This window comes from Centruroides sculpturatus, unplaced genomic scaffold (assembly GCF_000671375.1).
Source record: "Centruroides sculpturatus isolate CEXI.00-Female unplaced genomic scaffold, Cexi_2.0 scaffold511, whole genome shotgun sequence".
Taxonomy (NCBI): domain Eukaryota; kingdom Metazoa; phylum Arthropoda; class Arachnida; order Scorpiones; family Buthidae; genus Centruroides; species Centruroides sculpturatus.
In genome coordinates, this window is record NW_019384727.1 from 191,127 (window position 1) to 213,747 (window position 22,621).

Genomic DNA, 22,621 nt, shown 5'->3' on the forward strand with positions numbered 1-22,621 from the left:
GATTTTGAATGAAAGGGATGTAAATAACGCACAAGACATATGCAATACATACTAAATAATAATTATAATGAGTTATTTCTAAATGTATTAAAACTTTTCTTTGCGTTGTCAGTTACTATAGCAAGGGCTGAGCGCTCTTTCGGCAAATTAAAATTAATAAAGAATTATCTTCGATCCAGCATGTGTGCGGAACGCTTAATGCATTTGCTATATTAAGCATGGAAAAAGAAATTAAAAAATTATAATTTTCCTCAAGTAATTCGTGTATTAGCGAGAACAAAATCACGCTTTAAATAAACATGCATTAATATATGTTCGTGTTTGTAATTTTTTTTATTTTACAAAAAATGTAGGGCCCAAATAGTTTCTTGCACCCGGGCCCCTTTATAGAGAAGACCGGCCCTGGCGGCAAAGAACGTTAATCGAATCCCGGGCGAAATTCATTACTTTAAAATTCTACTTGGACATTTATTTTATCGCAGATTTCGACCGGCGAAATTAATTTTAAGCCGAAATTAAGGGGAAAATAAAATTATGGCTTGGTCAAATATTCGATTTCCGCTAGTCCGACGGGAGATGGTCCATCGACTAAAGCTTCGACAGATGGCGCCGGAGTAAGCCGACCGCTTTTCCCGTCTCTTCCTTCCGAATTCCGGAACGAGGGACGACGACGTTTTATTATTACTTCCGGCGGCCCACCGCGCATTAGTACGCCGTTTACCTACGGAAAAAGGAAAATTTAAAACGGTGGCCGAGTAACCGCCGAGAGGGGGCGCCACGGACGGCGGGAGAGACGTGGCGGCCAGGCGGAAGAAGGAAGATTTCGTCTTTGGTCGGTTGGAAGTTATCGGGAGATCGTTGGACGGGGAGGGGGACCCCGGGCAGAAAAGAGGCGAAGGAAGGAGGGTCCCGCATGCATATTTCCGTCGACGTCCGGCCGGGCGGTCGGACGGCCCGCGTCTTGCTGCTGTTGTCGTGGTGCGTGGCGGGGACGGCACCCGGCTCCGGAAACGCCACCGCGGATCCAGGTAGGAACGGCGGACGAAGCCCGCCCGACTGTCGGACGACAACTAACGTGGCTCTTTTCTAACTTTTGGCAGAGAAATGCAAGACTCGCTTTCTGTACGGATCGAAGGGAACGATTTCCAGTCCCGGATATCCGGACTCCTACTCCAACCACACCTCCTGCGACTGGTACATTTTCGGCAAACCCGGACAAGTCGTCACCATCAGGTGATCGCCTTTCTCTTTTATCTTAAGCCGCCCTTTCCGCTTCCTTTAATTAAGCCCGGCAAGGGAAATATCTGGGCATGGGTAAAGATTAAGCTTTAATGTCGAAAGGACGAGGAGAGAGAGGGGTGGTGCGTCGTAGATTATAAATGCTTTGTTCGAAATCATTAGTTAAAAGTGAAGTAGTTAGTCGACAAATAGATAAGGACTTAATATCTTGTAATTTGGAAAATAAACGTTTAGAAATTACATATAGTTAAATATTAACGAATAAAGAATTTTTAAAATTGTTAGATTGGTCACTCGGTGACGTAAGATAAGCTTTCTCTAAGTAACAAATATATATATTTACTTATGGTGCGGTGTTTTATATTTCATTTAAAAAATCAATTTTTTAAAAAACTTCCAGGGTTAGTACCGAATACTCCCGTGGTTTTTTATCCATAACCGCATTTTATCGGAGACAAAAACTACTAAAGATTACAATTGTTAGTCTTTATTACACCGTGCATTTCGGGTGCAAAATTTTGTTTCACTCGCACCTCTCTTCGGGTAATAGGTATCTACCATCGGTAAACGTTACAAAAATGATGTATTACGGCATTCGATGATTTATATTATATCGAACTAACCTCTTACGTTAAAACGCGGCACTCGGCTATATCTACGTCCCACCCTCCAGGCACGGTTCTTTTGTCTATTTACGCGCTATTTTGCCTTTACCGTTTCCGCCCGTACGTCGTCTATCTCCACCCCATTATTTAAGTTAATGGTGTTGCGCGCATTTACAACTCCCAAGTGTTCCTCGAATCTCCGTAAAAGTTTATCTTTTTCTTTGTGGATTATTTTTATATTATTATTTATTATACGTCCCAAACACTTAATACTGTTTTTTAAAATACGTTGGAACTCATTTACACCCGAGGATGGCCTATTCCGGGAGGCCGAAAACGTTAGTGTTTTATTAAATAAACGTTTCTCGGCCACGGAAGGCGTTTAATGTTTTATTAAGTGTTTTAAAAACGCCGAGTTTGATATTTAGTTATTTTACTGTACATCAAATTTATTACAATGATCGGTTGTTTAAAACATTATATAAGTTTACTGTATTTAAATTAGTTCAAAGGGTATAGTACATACTTTTGCATTTGAGTTTCACTGGTTGGAATGTTTTCGTTACTAAAAATAAGTGTCTTATTTAAGTATACCAATAATAATTTTTGTCACACAAATAATTATAAAGCGTAATAAATATACTACTTACTTGGAGTGAGTGACAGGCGGGATACTATTTCCAGATTATTTTCATCTTGGTGTATAAAATGTGAAATTTTTCTTAATGGAGACGTATCGTTAACTGAACTGTAGAAAAAAAATTAAATTGTAAATCGAAAACAAAGCGGGTAGATAGTAGTTTAAATTTTAGTCAAAAAACAGATATTAATGAAAGAATAATAAACCCGCAGCTATACAGTATTTTATAACTAAAAGCATTTACTGTATTTTAAATTTTCTTAGAAATGCGTTTTTAAGGGGCAATTTTTTCCATAGATAATTGATTTAATATTCCGATAAAATCGTCTGTAGATAGGCTACTAAATATCTAGGTATCGTCAATTAATGAAACTGTGACATCGCACATTCACTCGTAGAATCCACGAGATCATATAAACGTCTCTCGTCCCGCTACCACTGGCGAATTGTAACCCGCTTCATTTCCTATTTAAACGATTCCACTTTAGGAGTTCGATGCAATATATCAAACTTTCTTACCATTCGATCCAAATTTCACGGCTATCGCACTCCGTATCGCGCGTTTCGACCCTATATCTTTAAATTCTTTACATTTCTTGTCGTATAAACACCCGCACGTTCTGACTTCTTCAATAAGTAATTCCAAATCTACTGGCTTTCTCGTTCTCTTAGCTAAACTTTCCGCCATTACGACTATAGCCTGGACTCCGCATTACCTGAAAACGGAAACTCAGAAACAGAAATGAAACATATAGAGATTTATTTCAGTTATGTTTTCGTTTTAACTGGACACCACTACAAATGCGCCTTCCGTTGATCAGTTCTGTAATTGTCGTAGAGTCAAATATGGACGACGCTACGGATTTTGCCACGATTTCTCTGCATTTATTAACAATGAAATTGTTTAATAAATAAAAAGACAGTCAATTGTAAAAAATTTTTTGTTAAAACTTTGGTCGATCACCTTTTATTTCCGTTAAAATTTCAGGATAAACTTCAACGACCGGACCTTCCTTTTTAGGCTACACGGTCGCCTATAAAACAGTCCTTTAAAGACGTCGAAAGATCACCAATTTCAGTTTTTTACAACTTTTTTTACAAGTTTTAGTGCTTAAATTGGATTATTTCTGTATTTTAAAGGACTGTTTTATAGGCGACCGTGTAGCCTAAAAAGGAAGGTCCGGTCGTTGAAGTTTATCCTGAAATTTTAACGGAAATAAAAGGTGATCGACCAAAGTTTTAACAAAAATTTTTTACAATTGACTGTCTTTTTATTTATTGAAAAATTTTTACATTCAGCGAAATTTTTAAAAGTGAAATTGTTAATAATCTTTGAATTATTTACATTTTTTGTCGTACAGACGTGTGTATTTTCTAACTTCTGATGAAGAATTCGAATCTATTTGTTTCCTCGTCGTTTTCGCTACACTTTCTGCCATTACGACAATCAAACTACGCGTCACAAATCCTCGCGTTTTTATTGGTTGCGGTACGACAGAAGCGCGGAACGAAAACGGAAAAGTTAAATAATTTTTAACCCCGCTTTCGTTCTCGTTTATGTCCAACCGAACGTTACAAAACTGAAAGTTCCGTCGGTTTGGCTTTCGGTTTTACGATTACGTGGCGGATTCCGGCAGTCCCGAGTTGCCTTCCTGTTTCACCTATGTAAATTACTGGTCCATTGCGCGTACATTTTAGCTGGTACGCGACACCTACTTGGTCTAGTTTTTCTTTATTTTTTTAGATTGGCTGCTAGTGCCACTCCGTATTCCTCGTATGTACGGTACCTTTAATATAAGGGAATGACGTACTGTACATATGTTATCCTCTTTTTTATTTTTAACATCAAATCTGTTTTTTATAAATTCCGTTGTCCATTTCTTAATAGTCTACTGGGGTAATTGGTATTTATTAATTAATTTCGTTGTTTTTTTCTGCCTTAGATGTTCTGTAACAAAATTTTCTCTCTCAATTGTTATGGGACAATACGATTTGTAGTTTAGATTTTTATCCATATTGCGAGTTTTTATAGGGTTTTATATTAAGAACGTTTTTCCCGCGGTTTATAGTTATGTCCAGATAATTAACTTCATTTTTACTTTCAAATTTTAAAGTATTGCTTAGTATATTCGCATATTTGCGTATTATATTTTCATATAGTTATTAACGTGTCGTATATTATTGTAATGTCATCCACGTATCTATTAATAGCTACAAATACTATTCCTTTTAAGTTTGCTAATTTTTTGTCTACCTCTATCGCGCGTATTTCGGCAAGTTTTGGGCCAATTACCGCACCCATTTTTTTGTCTATATTTTTCATCGATACGAAAGTAATTATTCGCAAAACTATATTTTATTAATTCTAGTAACCAGTTATATATGTCTAGATTAAGTAGGTTTTTTTCAATAAATTCCCACTTTACTGACGGGTACGTAGAGACTACGTGTTGACTTGCGTCAATTTACTTAATAATTCATCGGTGTTTTTAATGAATAATTTGAATAGGGGACTATTTTTAGTTTTTTCTTAGTAAATAATTGTAAATTGTATAATAGTGTGTTTAAAATCTGCTAATGGTCACGTATATCATCCGCTTTGTGTTTTCAGACGGATTTTGAGTTGTGCTTTTCTAATGTCATTATAGTTGAGCATTTGTTTTCTCTTTTCCCTGTTTGTATAATTTTCTGATTTCTCTTTTTATTTCTTCTTTTGGATCTTCGGTTCGTTCTATAAAATCATTCCTCATTAACAATGATGATTTGCTTTGATTATAATTAAATTATTTTTCTTTAAATATTTTTCATTATTACGCACTTTTTTGAATAATTTTTCCGTCCCTTTCTGTTAACATTATCTCACTTATTGCTGTTTTCTAATTTTTTAATGTCACTTTTTTGGTGGTCTATTCCCTTCTATTCCTTCGTTTTATTTGATTTACCGCTTTATCAATTTCGGATACTACATTAATAGCTTTATCATTTAGGGCATATTGTGTTCTATTCCTAGTTGCGGGATATTTGTTATTAATTTCGGTATTTTTTACTTGTCTTATTAACTATTGGCTTACTTTCCCATTTTCTTTTTTCACTCGGCGTTGAATATCCGAATAGTTTTTGTAGTTTCTGATCTTTTCTTTCCTTATATTGCCAGTCGGTAATTTCTTCAACTGGTTCTGTATTTCCTCGTAATCTTCGTATCTGCCGTTTCAGTGGGAGGAGTTTTTAGTTTTGAATTTTATTGCAGCTTTTACCATTTGTTTCTCCGTCTCCCTCTAAAGAGATAAGCTTTCTCGTTATATAAATCAAATACTACGATATGACAAACATTAAAACGAAAACTATATAAAGAGTGCGGTTATTTCGGCCTGTCGTCGTCACGTTTACGCCATACTCGGATGGTACGAAATGGTACGATTTCATCGGTCTAATCGACAGCGATTGAAAATACATGTTAAATTTTTCAGATATCCTTTTTTTCTAATGTTAACTCTAAGAAACTACCATTTCGCAGCTAAATATCAAATTGTAATCTGCCAAGGAATGAAACTGGGCAAAAAGTGGACCAAATATTTAGACTCGGCACCCTCAGAAACCACTTGTATCATATTTTGTTCAATTGTATTACGTAATTTTCCTATTCTCTCGTTCCTGGATAAAGTCCATCCGTATGACGTATCGATGTATTCCAGGTGGTAGTCGTTCCGTTCGATATCTTTAAAATTATACACTATCGGACACCAACCTTTCGGGAAAAGATAAATTTGCTGTTTTGTATAATCGACTCTGACTCATTTGTGTAAATCGTTGCAAAAAAAATTAAGGGGAAAAAATTAATAGGCTAATACACTCGCGTACAATTTTCAATTTTTTAAATGCCGCGACTAAACTTTTTTTAAATATTTAATAAAATTTTGACTGGAAAATAATTGTAAACTAGATTTACGTACACACATAATATTAGAGAAAAATTTAACCACTTGTTTTCTGCCGATTTCGAATAGTAATATTCAATTACTATTTGCGGATTCTTGGGGTTCCGCCAAGATACTTATAAGAAATTTTATTAATCATTTTGTTGCTTAGAAAATAAACACGACATTCGACTTTATTTTTTTAAATTTATAACTTAAAATGTCACAATAGTTGTCGAGCGTGGTAAAAGTTTGAAGATTTAGAAATACAGTACAATGACAAAAGTACATTAAATGCAAGCGTTTCGTTGTTAATTAAACTTGCATCTGTTTTCTGAATTTTTCCCATGTAGAAAGTACTGTATTCGTTTGTCTATTTGTAATTTATTTTGTATACTAGTACTTTCTATGTATTAACAGGACTTATTATACTGGGAATTTATGGATGCAGATATTTAGTCTTACAGTTCATAAATAATGTTTTTTATTTCAGGTGAACTAAATAAAAAACATTATTTATGAACTGTAGGACTAAATATCTGCATCCATAAATTCCCAGTATAATAAGTCCTGTTAATACATAGAAAGTACTAGTATACAAAATAAATTATAAATAGATAAAAAAAAGGACAAAAAGGCATAATAATTAAGTATTCGTTTGTCGTTTGTTCGGGCAGGGAATAAAAAGCATTTTCATTTTACAGTTAATCGATATTCGCTTTTAAAGCAGTTTCGACTGTGTCATTGTAAGTGCCAATATTCAATATTCTAAATAATTTAAATTAATAATAGCCATGCCAATATTTTAAACAGTATGCATTTCATAATAATAAAGAAAACACCTTTTTTTGCCGAGAAATAAATATAATTTGCAAAAACAAACGTTTTCAGCCTAGTTAATAGTATGCATACTAGTTATAGATACTAGTATGCATTTCGCATTACTAGTATCTATTTTCTTTTTACCTCTCCCAATGATTGGTAAATGATCTTACGGTTACGGAGTTTATAAGTGAAAATTCATTAACGGTCTATTACTGGGCCACGGGCCTTGATATACGCTATCTGGGACAGAGGGGACTTATTCCCTCCCGTATTTTTGCAGCGGAAAATTGTTTCCTTTTGCAATGAGCATATATCGTAAGACAAAAATTAAAAATAGAAACCTGTACTGTATGCAACGAATACACCTTATTTTGAGTATCAAAATTTCCCCCCCAACGGATTCGTGTACATCAGTGTTTATCAACCTCTAACGAATCGTCGCCCCCTTCAATAAAACCGTTACGTAGTATCGCCTCCTTCACTACAAAATTCCGATGCCGAGGGCCAAGGCTAACGCCAAATTCGTACTGCATAGAATAGACTAGTGACTAGTAATGTTGTTTGTTTGATTATTGTACGATATAACGAATAAAATATCTAATTATTCTTAATATAATGTTTTACTATATCGCCCAGAAAATTGTTTTTCGCCCCCAAAATATAAATTGTTACTAATCGCCCCCTCAACACGGAAAAACGCCCACATGGGGGCGATATCGCNAATATCTAATTATTCTTAATATAATGTTTTACTATATCGCCCAGAAAATTGTTTTTCGCCCCCAAAATATAAATTGTTACTAATCGCCCCCTCAACACGGAAAAACGCCCACATGGGGGCGATATCGTCCCGTTGAGAAACACTGGTGTAGATGACCGACATCCGGAGGATGAATACAGGGAAGGCTTATGGGAACTGGACTATTTACCTTCGTAACACGCTATTTAGGTGTTACTAACGTGAAGAAAACCCCGACCCGCGACTAACTACCAGAGTTCGGTGGTTTTATCCACTGGGATACCGGAGGGCGCTTATTAGAATAAGAAAGTAGCGTTCAGAAATGAAAACCCGAGTGGTTAGATGCGCAAAATGAAATAATTGTAGATTTTTCACAGCGTAACACTTTCGATTGCACGCAGGCGAGTGCTACNATCCACTGGGATACCGGAGGGCGCTTATTAGAATAAGAAAGTAGCGTTCAGAAATGAAAACCCGAGTGGTTAGATGCGCAAAATGAAATAATTGTAGATTTTTCACAGCGTAACACTTTCGATTGCACGCAGGCGAGTGCTACGGGCTACCCGTCGCAGTAATTAAGTCAATACGATATAATATCATTGTTAAATTATATCCTTTTTTATAAGAATTATATTTAGTTTATTATTTTGTTAAATTTTATTTGTCAACTAGCTGCAAGGACCCGCTTCGCTGGGCAAAAAGTAACGATAGTGAAGATTAAGATAATTACATTATAGCTAATCTTACCCGTTTTCACAGAATGCAAGAATTAGGTCCCCCGTTTCCAGACTAATTACAGACCTGTACTCGATTATATTTCTTAACGTCTCCTGTTCACGTCCAGTCAAACGAACTATTTTCAACGTTTCTGGAACGTTTACAATCGTTCTATAATCGAACCAATATTAGAATTTTATGTTCGAATTTAATTCGAACAAATTCGAACATAACATTCGTACTGTAATAGAAAACCACTTTCAACCACTTTCAGCCTCATATCTCCCGCACCCTTATAGCTATCGAGACGCAACCACCCCTATGCACGAATGGAGACTCGGGGCTACTACCACGTACAAACACCATTCACGTGCGATGTGTAGTTTTTGCGGAAAAGTGAAATGTAGGGACATACACGTCCATTTATATATATAGATATAGATATATATAGATAGATAGCGGTAGGTGTAAATCAGCAACTCGAATGTAGATAGGAATTAATTGATTTACAGAAATCCAATAGAAATTTGGAGTGGGATTATCTAAGAAGTATGCGAGCGTAACTTCCGATTTTGGTAACAGTTGGTCGAACGGCCTAGGAGTGTACAGACAACACCCCTCATCTATATATGTAGATAACAACACAAGTGTTTACAGTGTACCGGTATATCACAAATCGTACCGATTAAACTGTCTACGCGAAAAGACCGACTGACGTATGAAAAAGTCATTCATTTCTAAGTAATCTAAAAATTTAACTGGCGTTTATTTTTAACTAATACGCTACAAATTACCGATAAAGCAATGGTAATAACGACTAGAAATACCACAAATCGAGTCCCGCCATTGGCGCTGTTCTCCGTGGCGGCATAGTTTACCTTTTCCCTACCGAACGCTAACCGTACGAAAGGTGACCGGGCGGAAAAAGGCGCCTCCCCCGCCGTTCGGCCGGAATGTGGGTGGAAAATTTCGGCTCGGGGGTAGGAAAGTCGGTAACCTAACGGGGTAAATTTTAAAGGTGGGAAGGAAAATTTGTTTTCTTTTATAAATTGGTAATTTGTGGATTACAGTTTCGACCAGGTGGACATAGAGGAGGACCGGTCCTGCGGGAATCCGCCCTGTTGCAACTACAACTGGTTAAAAATCGGATCCAAGTTCAACGCTAAAGGAAGAAGGTACTGCGGACAGAAGGGTACGACGCCGCCCCCTTTCTTCTCCGTCGGCAGTCGAGTCTGGATCAAATTTCACGTGTCCAACGTGGCCAGAGGCGGCAGGGGATTTCGGCTTTCCTACATCATAAGTAAGTGGCTAGAACGTTCCTTTAAATGGAGCCGCGAGAAAGGGGGTGGCCGGCGGCGCCAAAAAAGCAAATTTTACCGGCTGAAATAGGCCGGGAATTTCGTTTTGGCGGCTCGGGTAATTCCGCCTTTTCCTAGTAAAAATCACCCGCCGAGAACGTTTTCGAAGATCGATGGGTGGGTGCGAAAGAGTTACGTAACGGATCTCGGCCGAGGAAGTAAGGAGATTCGGGTTCTTTTCGAATTTCGGCCTCGGTCTCGTCGAGCCACTTTCGATCGCCGGTCTCGGACCGAAAAACGCCATCGCTGGTCTTACCGTTCAGATATAGAGAGCGCTCGGGTGCGCGGCGGTGCCGCCAAACCGAGCGAGAACCCGGCCTTTCTCCGCCTTAGTTTCTCGACTGGCCACATGGGGCCGTTATTCGGCCCAACAAAAACCGCCCGCCGCCCAGGAAAACGGGAGTGAAACTAGCGCGCTACGCAAAGCTCTCTGGCAAACGGCTGCCAGCTTCCGGTCCGGGCGGATTTTCTGTCCGAACTTCCGGCGACGAGAGTACCCCCAAGACGCCAAACGTATTATTGCTTTTGAAAAAGCCGGCGTGCCACCGGGAGCGCGGTTTGTTTTTTCCTTTCTTTTTTATTTACCACAAAAATGTTCTTAACCCATGGCCGGGCGGGCGGACCGGTAAAAAGACCTCCGCCGGCCGGGCTTTTGTTTTTGACCGTTCCGGACGTTTCCTTAATTAGCCTGCCATTTAATAGTGGCGGGCGCGGAAGATAAAAGTGTTTGAAAAGGGCCTTTTTTTTCAGGTTCCAAGCGGGCGGAGTCTTGCGGGGAAGACGAATTTCACTGTTCCGATTCCGGCTGCATCCTGAGTCGGTGGCGGTGTAACCGCTTCAACGAGTGCAGGGACGGCTCCGACGAGAGGTTCTGTCCGGGTAAGCCTTTTTTCTACGCTCGGGCCAACGAGTTGAAAAACGCGCGCTACTTGGCCCCGGAAGACGATATAGTTCCGTGGCGAAAATTCAATAATAAATGTCGGGTCGTAGCCGGAGACTTATTATTTATGGGCTTGGACGGTGGTGGGACGACGATAGCGGTAGAAGCGCGGATGCGGCATTTCCACCGCCGGACGACCGGAGGCGGAAGAAGGCTTCTTGGCCGTTGGACGCCCGGCAGGGTAATTACGAAATTAATAAAAGGTGGAGCCCGAGGCCGGCTTCCGGGGAGTCGAGGGCAGATTCTACGTATTTAGCAGACGGGAGGTGTTATCCTCCTCTTTATTATCGGACGGATGGGAAGTTTATTCGGCCGACTAATCGGGCTACGGCCGGTTTTCGAAAAACTGGGATAACGGGCGACGACAGCGGGTCTTTTCCTCGGCCTTAAATTGCGGACCAATTTGCCAATTATCGTGCCTTTTTTGCAGACAAATGTCCGGACGACTTTCTCCGCTGCCGCTCGGGCGCCGGCTGTTACTCGGCCGAGGGACACTGCGACGGAAAGGCCGACTGCCCGGACCTGAGCGACGAACTGGACTGCGCCTTCTGCGGCCGGAACCGGGTCCGCTGCGGACCGGGCTCCCTGCGGTGTTACCATCCCTCCGCCCAGAGATGCGACAGGTAAACTCTCTTCCGCGCCGGTCGAAAATTCCAAATAATAATAATAATAAAACGGGCGGAATCCGCGTTAATTCCGAGTCGGGACGCGAGGGGGAGTGGCGGTAACGGACGAGTATATTTCGCCCCGGGTACCTGGCCCTCCAAATACCGCCGCGGCGGAATTAAGATGATAAAAACGGAAGGGCGCGCGGTGGGTGGTGGGACGATTCTAGCGGGACTTAATTATGTAGGCTAGTGAAATTTCTTTTTATAATAAAAGATTTTTAATGAAATATACATGGACTAAAAACGTACAGTATTGCGCGTATCGAGTCACATTCGGAGTTTGACTGGGAGACAATAGCCGGGTCGAGGCTTGGCCTTTCAAAGGCGAAAACGTTGGGCGCCGCTTTATCGTAAGCCTAGAAGTTGGACGACGGCGTTGGGAATGTCGAGCGCGTTTCCGCCGACTATCCAAACGCCGTGGTCAAACTTGTAGGCTTACGATAAAGCGGCGCCCAACGTTTTCGCCTTTGAAAGGCCAAGCCTGGACCCGGCTAACGCTTTCCCGTATAGTACACTGTTATTTTAAAGTAATGGTATTAGACGCATAAATTGAAATATTATTTTGATCCGGGTATTAAAACTTTGTGAAGAGTGATGGCATTGGATAGCCGGGATAAGCCGCCTTACTTTTTCCACATAATCTTAATTTTATCTCGGCGACGTAAATCATTTTATTCGATTCCTCCAACTTTTCTCGTTTTTGCGGTGTCGCGCCGCTGGCATTAGTTTGTGGCAAATCGACATTTTCCATAATTTTCCGATTTGTAGAAAAATGTTTGATATTTCGATGACGTCTTTTCCGTCTTTGACTTAGACCGATGGAAAAAGAAGAGACGTTTGTTAAATGAAACCTTTCTTTAATGTAGTCTACGATAACTCGGATGACCCGCTTATCCTTTTATCTTTTTCGTTTAGTTTTTCAAAAAGTTCCCTCCCGCTAACTACGGCCCACGCCCCGCCAAACAAATAATGGTTATACCTCCAAATCCGCGCCTTTCCGCCAACGGATATCCGTTAGACGTAATTAATCCGGACAAAATGAAATTAAAACGTAGAAAAAAGATGCTCAAGTTCTTTAAAATAAAGTGTAAAAATCCCTCGGGTTTACTACATCAGTTCGGAAATACGTTACGTTACCGTTAACCCAGCGGTAACGCCGCCTCGACCAGTATTTTCCGTAACTTTGTCTGTCGTCCGGATATTTTTCTCTCCCTTCCTATCTGCCTTTTTCGCTTCTCGGCTCGACCCGGGCTTTCCGGAAAAAAGTTGTCCGTTTTCCGGGTTATAATTAATTATTTTTCGTTCCTTTAATTTAAGTAATTTAATACGTCCCGACCTCCAAAATAATAAGTATTAAAACTTAGCTGGGAATTACCTAGAAATATTCGCAAATAGAAAAATTTCAAGTCACTTCCAATCGAGCTTCTAACTCGGTTTTCAAATAAAACGTAATACAAAACATTATACATTTTTATAAGATTTTAAAAAGCCAAAGTCGCTCAGTCCATCCCGTTGTTATTTACAGTATCGATTATCCGACTCAATCGGATAACCGAAAAGAAGGAAAAAAACACCTTATTAGTATAGTAGTACATTCGGATATTAATATATCCTACGTAATTACTTTATTAGTATATCGCTATTAATTAATCAACTTTGTCTCGAGTTTACATCAATTTTTTTTTTAAAATAATAATCGTCGCTGTCGTACCGTTAAAAATTATTTTAAAATTATTTTATCGATTATCCGACTCAATCGGATAACCGAAAAGAAGGAAAAAAACACCTTATTAGTATAGTAGTACATTCGGATATTAATATATCCTACGTAATTACTTTATTAGTATATCGCTATTAATTAATCAACTTTGTCTCGAGTTTACATCAATTTTTTTTTTTAAATAATAATCGTCGCTGTCGTACCGTTAAAAATTATTTTAAAATTATTTTATCGCTCGCGAAACAAACGACCACTCGTAATTACAAAATTAAGTCTGGTTTAAATACCGGCCTCCCTTTCGTCATCGAGCCGCGTTGCCACCTAAAACACGCAAAAATTTAACAAAATTAATATTAAAATAGCCGAGACGTAGCCAAATATTCTAATGCCGCGTGGCTAGCGGACGTTTGAAATTTGCCGACTAGAACGGTGGGTTAACCGATGCGACGGTTAATCGGGCATCGGATAATCGATGCTCTACCGTACTTCTTTAGCCGTCTCGTATTCTCCATTAGGCCGAGACTCCGCTAGCGTTAAAACGGGCGTAAAACCCTGGCCGTAAAAGCTTTTAATCGCGTGACCGCCATATTTTACGCCCGATCGGCGTAAAAGCCAGTTTCGACGCGAAGACGGCGGTAAAACGGTACCATCCGCCAATCCGAAGTGGGCGAAATCTAGGTGATGGCCACGCGGTGCGAAAATGGCGGAAAAGCAGCTTCCGCCTACGTTCTCCGATGGCTACTCTAGAGCGAAAACGTCCGAAAGTACTTATTAAAATTAATGGGCTTAAGTGGTTAATCTGAATTTAAATTATTCGAGAAAATTTTTTCTAAACAATATTTTAAAGTCCGAAAGTACGACAAGAAGTATCCCGATAGAGAAACCTCTTTTCTCCGGCAAATCGACGGGTTAGACTCACTTACGCGTCATCGGCAAAATCGAATTCGAACCCGTTGTTTGCCCGCCGATCCAAAAAAATAATCGAAAGCAAAGAATTCCGTTTATCGGTTTCTCTCACCGGACTATCCGAAAGACTCTTCTCGGATTTTTACATTCGTACCGTAGATCGAGAACAGGCGCTTTCCGTAATTTCCCTCCTACGCGCGTAGATTTAAGGAGGGCGTTTTTAAAAGACCGCGGTTCAGTTTGACGTTATCGGTATTGAACCGTTGCAGGGTGACGGACTGCGAGAACGGAGAGGACGAGAAGGGTTGCTTCGGCTGCGGAGACAAGATGGCCTGTTCTTCCGGAAGGGGCTGCTACTCCGGGGTGCAGCGGTGCAACGGGGTGGCCGAGTGCGGCGACGACTCCGACGAGATCAACTGCGGTGAGCTTCTTTTCTTTTTTTCCTTCCACCCGCCTCTTTCCCGCCGGACCCAGGCCGCGCCTTTCTTTTCCAGGACCCGAGCGCTGCAAGTCGGACGGGGGAGGCTTCCTGTGCGCCAACGGACGCTGCATCCGAGAGATTTGGAAGTGCGACCGGACGGACGACTGCGGCGACGGCTCCGACGAACGAAACTGTAAGCCACTTCGTCCCCCGCCCGGCGGTGGGCGGCCCCCGGGCTTCCTTTCCAAATACGCGGATATTCCCGTCCGGGGACCGCCCCCCGCTGCTTTTCTTCCCGCTTTAGTTACGTTGGGCGGAAGCGTCGGTAGCCGAGGCCTTCTTCCTCCGGCGGAGGAAAGTCGTCGGCCGTTTTTGTCCGGCGCCCGAGGAAGTTGTTTGGTCCGCGGACTACTTGTTCCTTTTCTTTGCAGGTCTGAAGAACAGCGTGGTGTCGGCAGCGGTGATGGGTTCTCTGGTGTGCGGCCTGCTGCTGGTGGTGGCCGTGGGCTGCACCTGTCGCCTCTATTCCCTCAGACTGGTGGAACGTCGCGCCCTCGACCGGGAGACCCAGATGTCGCGCTTCCTGCCGGAGGCGGTCCATCCCGAACCGCCACCTTCCTACGCCTCTTCGGTGGGCTGGTACGGCCCCCGCCCTCCCGGCCGCCGGGTTCCGCCTCCGCCTCCTTCGGGAAGAAGGGCCGGGTCGGGGCGGCGCCGGCCCCGTCCCGCCTCTCCGCCCGGCCACCCGGGCAGGGAAGAGGAAGGGGCTTCGGTTCTGGCCGGTCACCCCGCCCGCCGGGAGGAGGCCAAGGGTTGTCCCCGCCGCCCGGCCCGGACGGAGGAGGAGGAGGAAGAGGGCGAAACGGCCGACTGGGACTACGGGTCGGAAGACGGACGGCCTCTGATGGCCGAGAGGTTTTGAGGTTATTTATAGAAGAGAAGCCATTTTATATTTGTATATATTTTAATAAAGCAGAGTTTATATTTATTTTCTTATTCCCGAAAGATTTATCGAACGGTTCCGTTCTTTCTCCCACCGCCTCTTAAATTTCCTACCGCCGACGATTTTTGGAGGCGCGGCGCGGATCCCGGACGGTTTACGGTATTTTCGGAAAGAAACGGACCGGAGGAAACCTCAGGGCGTCCGACGGTACGTACCGTACGTTGGGTCGGAGTGAGAGTAAACGGCGCGGCCGCCATTAGTGCGCGAGTGTTCTACCGGAAACGGCCGGGGCCAAAGAAAATGCGTGTAGGATAATCCGACGTACTTAAGCCGGGGGAAGCGGCGACGGGGGTGCCGGCGTATTCCGTCCCCGCTTATTGCCGGAAGGTTGGTAAACTTTTCACTGGCCGCCGACTAATGTGTAGAAATCGGCAGAATTGCCGATTTCTACACATTAGTCGGCGGAAAAAACAGAAAAGAAAAGTATGGGGAGAAAAGATGAAAGGATGCTGTTCGGCATCCTTTCGTCTTTTCTCCCCATACTTTTCTATTACTTCNCGATTTCTACACATTAGTCGGCGGAAAAAACAGAAAAGAAAAGTATGGGGAGAAAAGATGAAAGGATGCTGTTCGGCATCCTTTCGTCTTTTCTCCCCATACTTTTCTATTACTTCCGCTTTTTGTAAAGATAAATACGACCGTCCTCCGTAAAACATGTACGTTATCTTTAGTCTCTATGTACTGTACTGTACAGTTTAGTCTTTACAGGGGAGGCGCCACCCGACAACCTTGGCTATGATCGACGAAGATAATCATCACACTGCCAGAAGTTCATTTACAGATAAAGTCAGAAGGATTTTTAGGCCATCCAACAGAGGCATTGTATACTTTTCAACAGAATAACGCGCACTTTATGATAACCAATGAGGTTTTGAACAATGGTCGCTCGAACGGTTTGCAAATTGGTTACGAACTCGCTTCACTAACTACATGGCTTACAGGCACGGCCGGCGCTACAGTATGGGGAAACTGGGCATTTGCCCGGGGTGGTCTAAACAAATGTTCATAAATTTATGCAAAATTTCGGGCGTATTTTTTAATAGTTTTAATTTGTATTTATAATAAAAGGTGCCAATGAAATATTAGTTGACGGAGCAAGGTATGGTACGACATTTAAATACGAAATGTTTTTCATTTTATGTAGATGGATAAGGGGCGGCAAATCAGTGAAACTGCGTTAATTTGTTCGCTAGACTCGCTGATTGCCGAGTTTTACCACAGTCGCTATACCGGTCCTCCAACTGCCAATAGCTCTAACGCCACCAAAGTGGCGTAATAAATTTTTCTGCCACTTGGAGCGCTGCGGCGGAAGATCGCATAAACAAATACAGTGGGTGATCGGTTAACGAAAAGTTCGGATAACGAACACAAGAAGCGACGTAAAATACCGATTGGTCTTCGGGCAACGATTGGAAACTTTTCGGAGCGCGGGAGACGTCGACCCGGTATATACCGATCGGAAAGTATTCCCTCGAAATTCCAGCCTTTTATTTTTCTGACGGAAACAATTCTTTTATAATATTCGCCAGCACTCGTTAAGTTTGGCCCGGGTTTTTATTTTCGAAAGGCGAGAGTACAATTGTATTCGTCTTCTCGTTCATATGGAAATACCCGAGAGTACAATAGTCGAGGTAGAGTGGGCGGAAGACGTCCGACGTTGCCGGGCAGTACGGCTCGAACGGATCTACAGGTAGGCCGCGGTTCGATCTTATCTGCTAAAGATACAGTGTAATGGAGAAGACTCGAAAGACTAAAGGAGTAACAAAAATCATATCTGAGAAGTAAAGAGCATCGAAGAGCTCGTAATGGAAACCGGAAAAAGAGGATTAACGCCGACATCCGCTATTAAAGATCTTCCGAAGAAGCTCGGAGGATGTCGGAACGGATTACTTCGAAGAAGAGACTTCGGAAGAAATTACTTCCGAAGAAGAGAGAGAAGCCATGGACGTTAGACGGATTCTTTAATCCCACAAACGGAAAAATGCCAGACTGCGTATATATGTTTTTATTATTACGTATAAATAAACATAGTGAAAAAGTATATATATTTTTTTATTTTTGGAGTCTCCGGGACGAATTAATGAAATTGCCATAAAAACCTATGGTAAATCGATAACGGTTAACGAACAAAGTGTTGGAACGGATTATGTTCGTTAACCGATCACCCGCTGTATTGTATATACTAAAATAGCTGATTAGAAATCCCTTTAAAACACACACGATCGAAACAAACGAGCATTCGGTTATAATCGAGCAGATAAAATGAATCAGAAACTATCAAATTTCTAATTTCAAACACAATTTAACAACTTTAGTTATTTTAATAAACTTACTTTCAGTTGGCCAAACACTTATCTTGAAAAGACCACTTTCGTTAATTATCAGTTTCGTCTCTCAAATAATCACATTCGAACAAAAAATGCTCCGATGTATCCACGTGGCTCTCGACCGACGGTTTTTGCCGAAATTCTCCTTGTCCACTCGACGACTGGCTATTATAATAATTCGATTCGATCCAATCTTTGTTCCACTGTAGGGATAAACGTCGATGTTATTCTACCCTTAACTTCCATATCCCGTCTACTCTGCCCCTACGCTAATAATTCTTTCTTTATATTATACTTAATAGTTTTTTCCCCTTATTTTACTAAAATAATACCATTTCTATATCGATCGGTAAACAATTAGTCGATATTTGGAGAGCGGGAGTAGTTATTGCTCTATATCCTTTTGACGTCATTATCGACGCAACTCTTTGAGTTTTCGTAAACCTATCTAGATAATATTTTTTAATAGAGTTCCGCCATATTCCGGGGGTGGGTAAGCGCCAGTTCGGTGGGAGGTTTTGCGAATTGCGTGGGAGCCGTAGTTCTCTACTTTTTTATTCTGTACCGCCATTTTATTATATAATATAAAAATAATATAAAACAAATATTGAATTTTTTAAATAAATTGTGGAAATAATATTGTAAAAATAATAATAAAAAGCAGAAATTAACGCTTTCGGCCTCGTCTGCCATATACCAATATTGATATCGCTAATCCTCTATAAATAATTTCGATAACTTCGTTTTTTCCCCGCAACGGTTCTAAGTCCGTAAAAACAATACACGTATTCAACATGTGGAGTAATACTTAAGCATTCTCTATTACGTATACGCGATTACTTTATAAATGTACTACGAATGTATACGTCTCTTTAATCGGAATGACTATTAAGTTCGGTAGACTATCGTTACAGCTTTCGGGTTAGTTATGTATTATTATTAGTATGTATTCTCTTAAAAATGTTTTTAATATTACTATACTACGTGTAATTCACCTGTAAAATGGTTATTATAATTACAGTTACTCCAAAGTTATGTTGTAGAAAATACACATTCTTTAAAAGATGCTCATAAAATATAAGTACTGTATATCTGTTGAAAAATATAAAAGTGGGTATGTATTGTATTGTATTGTTATTTTATTAGAATACGTGATGTTATTGAAGGAAAAAAAATTATAAAAATATTAATAGGGTTTCCTTATGAATGTTTGGAAAGGGTATTTTTGGTGTTTTTAACGGCTGTATTGAAGAATCTTTCCAATGTTACCCGTTATACACCGTGTATAACGGGTAACCATATGTATAAGTTTGACAATTTTAAGTATGATAGTTTTATGTCAGTAAATATGACCTACACGCGAGAAATTGTCACGTTACTAATTTGTAGTATTGCACTGAAGAGGGGCTTAGCATTTATATAAACCCGAAATGCGTATGAGAAAATCAAGTGTCTAACCCGAAAGCTGTAACGATAGTCTACCGAACTTAATAGTCATTCGGATTAAAGAGACATACATTGATAGAACGTAATAACAGCTACCATAAGTGATATTTACAAGTATTTTATAAATGTAACTTATTCAATTTAATAACGGGCGGTCGTGTTTTGCCAGACGCCTTTTCAATAACATACGCATACAATACTCCGCAGACAAAACTATCTTATTAGACTTCAACCGTTCATTAAGAATCTTTAGAGCAGATTGCGACTTTTCCTCTAATTTCCTACGGCTATCCGCGGGTATCGACGACACCAAACCGTCTGCATACGCGGGACGAACGATTCCGAAGTTTCTCGATATGGGCAAACATCCATCAAAAAATAAATTTCACGATAAAGTCCCGGGACCGAACCCCGAGGACATTCTTATATACTTTATATTGATACCTTCAACTAACGCCATCTTTCTAGTCTCGAAATAATCAAAAATTACATAATACCGACTACTGCTCCGGAGGACTGGGAATCCGTCCCATTCTGGGCCTGGCCGGACCCTTAATGAGCTGACTAAAAGAGGCCCTCTCGGTGCCCTCGGGGCGGAGTATAAAAAACGGTAACATTCCGGAATGAAATCCAAAATTCGTTATATTTTTCTGACAAGTTTCTATTACTACAAAGCCGTTTTTATAACGGTTAACTTAATGTACTTTTTGAACTTTTTAGTTCTGTAACGTTCTTATTCTTATTCAACACCTTTGGTTCATATGGAGATTATAGCCTGAAATGCTTTTTCTCCGAGAGACGAATTTATTGATCGCTATGCGACCGAAGAGCCAGCCGTATCTAACGGCTTATACGCGCGCGCGCGCGGGAAAGAGTGCCTTCCGGGAGGACTTTTATGGGGAACTGGCCTCCTATTCAGTCGTTATTGGCAAGGAGAAAACCCGGAAAACTCCTTGCAGTCAGCCTGTCCGATCGTGGCGCGAACCCACGACCGAACTTCCCAGTGTTTAGGGTCTGGTCACCGCAATGAGCGGCAACGGAGACCACTCGCCCACTTCTGTAACGTTTTCCCAGCTCTTACAATAGTTTTGCCTTATACGTCATCGTTCCGAGCTGTTTGCTTCGAAAGCGAACGTATTAATGGTATCGCGTATCGTAAACAAATCTCCTGTTATCCTTCGCTATCGTGTAGGTGCGTTAGTGAAGAAACGCAATGAAAAACCCGTGGTCTATTATCTCGTCTTTTTGCGTGATTTTTGCGATAACGCCTACTGTTACTCGAGACTTTTACCCACACGCACCGTACTCCGAAGCTGGAAATGTGTTGCCAATGTTTCGTAATCGACAAATCAAACGAACGTACGTAATATTGCGCATTTACTTTAATAGTCTACTTTCTCCGTCGTACAGTAGAAGGTATTAGTGTAGTAAACGTAAATTCAACACTTACATCACCGGCCAGTTCTCCGTTGAACGATCTGACCTGACGTTTTGTAGAAAACAAACATTGGCGACGATTGTGCTTGTTTTGCTAAATAACTAAAGTATCTCGCTGAAACTTTATCGGAACCAACCCTTATCTATATCATTTTCTTCTATGCCGAGTCTCTCTTCGTTAATTTCGATTTCTTGAATATTTATATCGTTAGGAAATTGTAAAGAGGTCCAAATTTCGGACGTGGTTTATTTCCGAAAAAAGCTTAATAAATCAACATTGACCAAATTATCCAACACAATGGCGCATTCGCACCTTTCACCGTTAATCCGTTGGCAGCAACTGTGAATCCATAGTTTCTATAAGCGAAATTTTTTTGTTTCGTCAAGTCGCCGTGTTAGTTTGTCGAATACTCGACGGTATTTCGGGTGGTCGGGGCCTCGAAGGCTCTCTACTCGGGTCTATTTTCATCCGGAGTAGGTGGAGTATGGCCACGCACAATATAGCAATAAAATGTACGCGCAGTGTATACCGTATCGTGCATATGTATAGTTTACCATGTATACGAATTAAATGTATTTTCGTCGGATAATAAAACTGTGATTTTATGTTAAAATAACAAGGATAAAACTAAATACAATTGTATTATTTCTAATTAACACAAAATATCACATTCTTTTATTTTATTTGCATAGCAACGTAATTGTAAAATTAATTTTGTTTAAATAATAATTTATTTCATTTGAAAAGATAACGACGAAATTTTATCAATGTACGGCATTTCTCCTGTTTGTCGTTGCTGCTAAAACGAAAGCGTGATCGGGGACAAATCCCATTGGTCCATCGGTTTGTTTTAAAAGGTGGAAGTCACCTTCGCTAGCCGTCTAGGACTGTTTCGTGTTCGGCCACGTTATTAGCCTGCCTGATCCGAATACGTGTAACTCTCTAAATGAAAAATGTAATAAGAAGTATCGTGGTTCTCCTACTACATTCCAGGTAATATACGATTACTGTAAACTCTGGACCCGAAAGATAGGATAGTTAGTCGAAACTTATATAACCTTAAAAATAGATGTTATTTAATCAAGAACGTTTTATGGTACTCTTTGTCATTATTTTTCTTCGTTCAAATAAATATAGTTTTTATATATATAATTTCGTCTCCGAATCAACATCCCCTCTTTACCACTCGAATTACGTAGGAAATAAGACATTCCTCTAAAGCCAGTTACAACGCGATACGAAATAATTATTGTAATTGGTGTCGGGCTTCTGACGTAGACAGAGATTATACCGTCTCTTAGGGTGCGTTTACTTCTAGGCACGCTCGACCCGAATACTTTTGTCCGAGCGCCGCGCTGGTCGGCATTTACTTTAGAGTCGTGCGACGTCATTTTTAACGGAATTAGTAAGCTGGGAGCGCCCAAGGACTATATACTTTAAAGTCCTTGGGGAGCGTCGTTGGGCTTTGCGCTAATTCAATATGGCCGCTCCCGTGAAAAAATTACTTTCGGTACAAAGTAATGAAAATGGAATTATTTTTGGAAAAATAAACGTCAGAAAATATTTTTATTGGTAAATTTCGATTATTTGTTGTATAAAATATTTACCATGATCTTTTTTTATTGTCAGGTTCAATAAGTTTAGATGGCTTTTTTCATAAACACAATGCGAAGAAAATTAAGTTGGATTCGTTGTTTATGATTAAAAGTGAAATT

At 40.6% G+C, this 22,621-nt stretch overlaps 1 protein-coding gene and 1 long non-coding RNA gene across 4 annotated transcripts; one reads left to right on the plus strand and one right to left on the minus strand.

Moving 5' to 3' along the window:
* Window positions 1-602: 602 nt before the first annotated feature.
* Window positions 603-15,962, plus strand: LOC111628133 (low-density lipoprotein receptor-related protein 12-like). Of its 3 annotated transcripts, XM_023371859.1 has the most exons (8): window positions 627-1,028; window positions 1,101-1,233; window positions 9,750-9,979; window positions 10,788-10,916; window positions 11,408-11,600; window positions 14,541-14,692; window positions 14,766-14,885; window positions 15,124-15,680. In XM_023371859.1, exons 1-8 carry the CDS (start codon window positions 914-916, stop codon window positions 15,612-15,614), a joined length of 1,563 nt encoding a protein of 520 aa, XP_023227627.1. In that variant the 5' UTR covers window positions 627-913; the 3' UTR covers window positions 15,615-15,680. The 3 variants fall into 3 exon arrangements, with proteins under 3 accessions (XP_023227626.1, XP_023227627.1, XP_023227628.1); XM_023371858.1 differs by having other exon boundaries at window positions 603-1,028; window positions 14,766-15,962; XM_023371860.1 differs by lacking the exon at window positions 14,766-14,885 and having other exon boundaries at window positions 634-1,028.
* LOC111628134 lies at window positions 2,005-3,395 on the minus strand. Its single transcript, XR_002757125.1, has 3 exons — window positions 3,004-3,395; window positions 2,495-2,592; window positions 2,005-2,409 (listed from the first exon to the last, which is right to left on the minus strand). It is a non-coding gene; the product is annotated as an uncharacterized LOC111628134 (long non-coding RNA).
* Window positions 15,963-22,621: the final 6,659 nt, after the last annotated feature.